This window comes from Dromiciops gliroides, chromosome 2, assembly GCF_019393635.1.
Source record: "Dromiciops gliroides isolate mDroGli1 chromosome 2, mDroGli1.pri, whole genome shotgun sequence".
Lineage (NCBI taxonomy): Eukaryota > Metazoa > Chordata > Mammalia > Microbiotheria > Microbiotheriidae > Dromiciops > Dromiciops gliroides.
In genome coordinates, this window is record NC_057862.1 from 196665293 (window position 1) to 196671529 (window position 6237).

General features: G+C 38.8%; 1 protein-coding gene across 1 annotated transcript; it reads left to right on the plus strand.

Moving 5' to 3' along the window:
* Window positions 1-946: 946 nt before the first annotated feature.
* Window positions 947-5153, plus strand: C2H15orf48 (chromosome 2 C15orf48 homolog). The gene is made up of 5 exons (XM_043980936.1): window positions 947-974; window positions 1182-1254; window positions 1375-1460; window positions 2313-2373; window positions 4949-5153. Exons 2-5 carry the CDS (start codon window positions 1210-1212, stop codon window positions 5015-5017), a joined length of 261 nt encoding a protein of 86 aa, XP_043836871.1. The 5' UTR covers window positions 947-974; window positions 1182-1209; the 3' UTR covers window positions 5018-5153.
* Window positions 5154-6237: the final 1084 nt, after the last annotated feature.

Below are 6237 nucleotides of genomic sequence, written 5' to 3' on the forward strand. Positions count from 1 at the left end.
ATAGTGCTGGAACTCAACTCGATAAAATTTCAAGACCTCTTTGTAAAAGACTTTAAAGGTTGGAGACTGGTACTGTAAGGGTCAGCCAGCTCTTCGGCCACCTATACATGCGACTCATTCGGGTCACTTTTCCTCTTTCCTGCGGTCCAAAATATACTTCTGGGTTCCTTAAACCCATTCCATAAGCCAAAGCCTTGGCCCCAAGCGGGCGCGCTGGGAAGCTGGGCTGATGGGGGTAGGGATGCCAGGGTAAAGGAGAATGTTTGAGGCAAATGCAATTTTTAGTTATTGGGAGGTATCCGCAGTGCTTAACCCAGTGCCTGGCACCTAGTAAGTGCTTGGTTTGGGGCTTGTTTTTTAAGGAATCGATTGATTCCTCAGATTCCTCCAGCTTCGCAAGCAAACCAAGAAGAGCGCGCACTATCTAAACGAGTCTCCCACTCTCTCTTTCCCGCTGTCCAATAACATAAAACAATTCTCACATCCCCACCACAGTCTCCTGGGCTCCTTAAATCATTCCAAACGCCAGGGCACGGAAGCCTAGGTTCCGAGCGGGAGAGCACTGGAGAGGGTTGGAGGGTTGAAGTTGGAAAGAGGGGGGAGGAGAGGGGGCTTGAGGGAGAAACACCTGCGATCCTTACCTGGAGCTCGAATGCGGCTCACCTGGCATTAATTCGCTTTCCGGCAGGGGGCGCGATGACTACGTTTTTCTTTCCCCTTTCCAATACTTAAATCTTAAGCATTACTCGGTCTAATTAAGCCCACAGACTCAAAAACCTAGAGAACGTCTTGGGAGGTGGAGAATGGGGGAGTGCCCTTTAGGAAATGAAATTAAGTGACCAACCTATGTCTACGTGACTTGGGCATTGGCCGGCCTCCTTCCGGGGCGTAATCTTCAGTATATAATTAGAGGCAGGATTCAGGACCCAGTTCTCAGCTTCAGCACGAGTCGCTCCACTATCTTCTGGTGAAAGGTTGGGTCGTTTTAGCCATTTTCCTCCGCAGCTGGAAATCTTTAGGACGTTCCATTTGTCTCTGCTTTTTTTCTTTTTGTTTTTGTGGTGGATGGTGGGTAGTGGGTAGGGACTGCATTTTACCGGCATTGGACTAGAGATACCGAGGATAGTTATTGGGGGGTATCAGCTACTGGTTTAACCAGTAATTGCACTTTTTTGTTCTAGACTGCTTGCCACCTCCAAAGTCGAAATCATGATCATCTGGGAGGTCTTAAAACTCGTGAGGAAAAAGAAAGAAGTGAGTATTGATTGGCATTTTTTTACGTTATTGCAATAAGGAAAGTTTGTTATTCTGTATTCATTTAACATTTTTAAAGACTCATCTAAAGATGTTTCTTTACAATATTTTGTCCATTAGCTTATTCCTTTGATCACTTTTGTGAGTATTGCTGGGTGTGGAGCAGCCTACATGTCCATGTATTCCCTTTCCAAACCTGAAGTTATGTAAGTAAAACCGGGGACATAATTGGAAGACAAGTTATTGGTTGGCTTTAGGTTACTATCTGAATTGAGAAAAGTTGCCCAATTTTTGTGTTCGGTCTTCCCCAAGAGAATGTGACGTTCTTGAGAGCTGGAAGTGTCTTACTTTTGAATTATACACATTTTTAATAGCTAAAAAACTTTCTTCATTCTTTCTGGAGTCAGAACTGGGAAAAATCTTTAAACTCAGAAGGATAAAAAATTGACATTGAGAAATTCATTGGATTAACTTTTTATAACTTTTCAATAAATGATTTTTCAAATGGGGTATGATTTTGGGTTTCATTTTTCAATCTCTAAAATTAAGATTTTCTAAAAATGCAACAGAGAATTACATAGTAAAGATTATAATTTTAAATGAAGGCATTTTTAAGCTGTTTCATATATCTTTCTTCTGATATAACACTAAATTGGCTGCTAATGGCTTGGTATTTGGTGCTATTATATATAACCTCTTTAGAACATACTCTCCCTTATTTACTGGTTGCCTTTCCTTGTGTTCTCCCAGGCTAGTGCTTGGTTTAAACTACCAAATAGGGGACTAAGTGGAATTTTTGTCCCTGCTGAGCTCTACAGTAGAATAGTTCTGTATTGGGGGATAAGAGTTGTCTAGGGTTCTTAGCCAAGTAGCTATATAGGTATTGTCTAATACATCTTTAGTTTGAGTTGAAATTTAAACCAATCATTGTTTCAATGGCTCTTCTTGACCAGAAGTCATAAATGCATGATGTTTCTCAATGGGAAAGAGTCCCACTTAGCCAAAGTGGAACTTTGTCAGTTAAATTCTTGGTTATGTCTAATTTCATAATTTTTTAGTGTTGACAGATGGAACAATCCAGAACCATGGGATTATGTGAATCCTTCCAAGCCTCAAAAGGTACTGATAAAATATCCTGACAAACTATGGGAACACTTCTAAGCAAAATAGAATAAAAGAATAAATGTAGTGCCGAATAATAATGAATACAATATAGTTGTAACTATCACATAGGGGGAAACATTCATATTCCATCGAGGATAAATGATTTGTAGAGTTGAGAAATCCTTTGTATAACTAGTGTAGAAAGTTCTTTCTTACATGAAGCCAAATCTGTGTGTCTGTTCTTAAAGCTACCCCATTCCCTACTGTTTACAGAGTATACTATCTGATCCCTCTTAAAGGAACCTCCTTTCAAGTTTTTTTTTTTTTTAAGAAAAGTATGGGGCAGCTAGGTATCACAGTGGATAGAGCACTGGCCCTGGATTCAGGAGGACCTGAGTTCAAATCCGACCTCAGACACTTGACACCTACCAGCTGTGTGACCCTGGACAAGCCACTTAACCCCAATTGCCTCAACAACAACAAAAATTAAATTTAAAAAAAAAAAAAGAAAAGGCACTTCTGGTTATATTCACCTTCTCTCTCTCTCCCCACCCCCCTCCTTAAAGTCTTCAGTTTTTCTAGAAATACTAAATTGCTCTTTGGTATGAAAACCCTTTCCAGACTTATATCCTTAGGGTGTATTGGGTCCATAACAAAAAGGCCTTGGGAAATGAATTAAAAGTGATTGTCAAATTGCCCTTCCCCCATATCCATTGGTTATTCACTCCTCTAAATTCTATCTCTTTCCATCCCTTGAATCTTTCTGCAATTCTAAAAGTTCCTATTGATCTTTTCTGAAAGAGTTAAACATGGTTTGTGGGGAGTTCTTATGGAAGCCTCCTTGAGGGGGGAGGGGCAGGGAGTGGCCAAGGAAAGAATCAAACAATGACTTTCTGCTTTGGACCATTAACACCAAACTATTTAAAATTAACTTTTCTTGATTAAGATTCCTACAAACATTTTTCATATTTCACTGGGAAAGTGATGTCTTAGGAAAGAAAAACCTTTTTTTTTCTTTTTTTTGGTAGCATGACTAATATGGAAATGTTTTATATGATTTTATGTATAATGGGTATGGTATTAATGAATGTTAAAAATAAGATTTTTTTTTTTAATTAGAGGAAAGGGGCAGCTAGGTGGTGCAGTGGGTAGAGCACCGGCCCTGGAGTCGGGAGTACCTGGGTTCACATCCACCTGGGTTCAGATCCGGCCTCGGACACTTAACACTTACTAGCTGTGTGGCAAGTCACTTGATTCCAATTGCCTCCCAAAAAAAAAAATCAGAGGAAGGTGGAAGGTACTAAAGTTCTTCCTTGGGGCTGAGCTTAGTATAATTTTTAAAAATATAAACATTTTTATTTAATATTCTAATTTTTATCCCTCTTTCCCTTCCTCCCTTTCCCCCTCCCTGAGGCAGCAAAAACAATCTGATATAGGTTATACATACAGTGATTATATAAAACATTACCTTATTTGTCATTTTGTATAAGAAAACTTGATTAAAAGAAAATGCAAGTGAAAAATAGCATGCTTCAGTCTGTTCCATCAATATCAGTTCTTTGGAGGTGGATAGTATGTTCTCTGTACAGTGTTCTCTTGCATAATTCAGTTTTTTATTTTTTTATTGGCATTGTCTTCATAGTCATTGTTTCCTAGTTTCACTTTGCATCAGTTCCTATAACTCCTCCCATACTTCTCTAAGTTATCTTCATCATTTATCAATGTTTAGACATCTACTTTGTTTCCAGTTCTTTGCTAATACAAAAAGGGCTACTATAAATGTTGTGGAAGCCTTGAGGCCTTTCTTTATCATTGTCTTCCTTGGGGCCCAGGGGGAGATTATATAGCAGTAGCATTGCTCATATACAGAAAACTTTTTTTTCCCCTGTGACTTGCTTTCATGAATCAAATTCTTTGTGGGGAATAAAATGGTCCAACCTACAATAAGACTGAGGCAGAGCTTTTAGCCAGTGGCTTTTTATCAAACAGGTAATATCAGCAGTGTCCCGGTTTGGGCAAAGGAAAGAAGTATTTTTGCTCACTGTAGGATCATAAAATGGTCACCAGCTCATGTTGGACAAGAGTGGTCCAGAGGTAAAAAAAAAATCTTGGGACTTTCCATGTAATTGGGTCACTTAGTCACTTCTGCCATGCTGGACTTGGTCACCATAACAAGGGTGGAGGACCTCTAGTTAGCTAGAAACCCAAACCTCTGAACAAGATTTAACTCATTCTGAAGCATTTCCCATCCCAACCTGTATTGAAATCTTAATTGCCTTTAAGTCCTAAGCAGTGAACTTCAGCCTTCTGTTTTTCCAAACATCCCAAGCCATTTTAATTGGCTAGTGTCTGAGGCCAAATTTGAACTCAGGTTCTCGTGACTCCAGGGCTTGTGCTTTTTTAATCCACTATGCCACCTAGATTTCTTTTTGGAACCAGGATGTATGTATAAAATATCTATATAAATATTTGTGTGCCAGCACCGAGTATAATATAGTCTTGTACATAGTATGCATTTCATAAATACTCGGTAAAAAAAGTAATTTCCTATTTTAGAGCTTCTTTCTGAAATCTGTTTTTTGTTTTTTAGCTTATCACGGTTAAGCAAAAGTGGGAACCTATTGAAGAGCTGCAGGCTGTCAAAAACATGACCAAATGAAGAGTCCTTCCAAAACACTCTATCAATCTAGCAGAAACATCTCTGCACAAACTAGGCTACTGAAACCAGTGTGCGGAAGTGCTTCTGCTACATTTTTAGGGACTCCCTGCATTTTGGGGCAAGCTGAGAGATATCCATCCACACATTCCAAAAATAAAATTTTCATATTTGCTGACTTGTTAAGTTGAATTTTTTGTCATGTATTTGTAATTCATTACTCTTGAAGGGTTTTTGCACATGCATTTGTACATATGTATTTTGTGGGCAAAAGTATTAGGTAAGATTTTTGAGTTCCAAATTTTTCTCCCTCCTCTGCAAGATGGCAGACAAATCATATAGGTTATACATGTGCAATCATGCTAAACATTTCCATATTACTCATGTATGGCTTAAGATAAATTGTCTACTATAATAGTGATGCTGTTGATTTTTCCCCAAAGATTAGATACATATTTCTAATGGAGCTGCTATTTAATTTATTTGGGGGATCCTTGATATCATTGTATATGGGCATACAAGTTCAATTCCAGACCACTACAATAAAGATATCTTTAATCAAGTCATGACTTCTTTGGTTTTCCAGTGCATATAAAATGTTATACTATGCTATTAAAAATTAATTGCTGGGTGGGGCAGCTAGGTGGCTCAGTGGATAAAGCACCAGCCCTGGATTCAGGAGTACCTGAGTTCAAATGCGACCTCAGACACTTAACACTTACTAGCTGTGTGACCCTGGGCAAGTCACTTGATCCCAATTGCCTCACCAAAAAAAAATAATTGCTAAATGCTATTATCTGTCTACGATCTTTTTGCTGGTGGAGAATCTTGCTTTAATGTTGGATGGCTGCTGACTGATCAGGGTGGTGGTTGCTGAAGGTTGGGATGACTGTAGCAATTTCATAAAATAATGAAAATGCCTCAGCCTCACTTAAAGGGTAATTGTAGGGTTATTGATAATACATTTCAAAATTGTCTCAAGGAATAGGGAAGGCCCAAGGAGAGGGAGACAGCCGTCAGGATACACATTTGTGAAGTTGTCTCTTTTATGGGTACAATTCATAGGACCTCGAAAGAATAACTTAAAATAACCTCAAAGATCATTGACCATAGATTACTATAAGAGTTATAATTCTGAAATTACCAAAATGTGGCACAGACAAGATGTGAGCACATGCTGTTGAAAATTGTGAAGCTCCATAAAACAAAGTATGCCTATGTCC

What these genes read in the sequence shown, in the direction of transcription:
- C2H15orf48 (XM_043980936.1), top strand. Translation starts at nt 1,210, where the DNA reads ATGATCATCTGGGAGGTCTTAAAACTCGTGAGGAAAAAGAAAGAA. An exon ending in TCGTGAGGAAAAAGAAAGAA is followed by an intron (nt 1,255 to 1,374) that starts GTGAGTATTGAT and finishes TTTGTCCATTAG; the next exon opens with CTTATTCCTTTGATCACTTT. An exon ending in ATCCTTCCAAGCCTCAAAAG is followed by an intron (nt 2,374 to 4,948) that starts GTACTGATAAAA and finishes TTTGTTTTTTAG; the next exon opens with CTTATCACGGTTAAGCAAAA.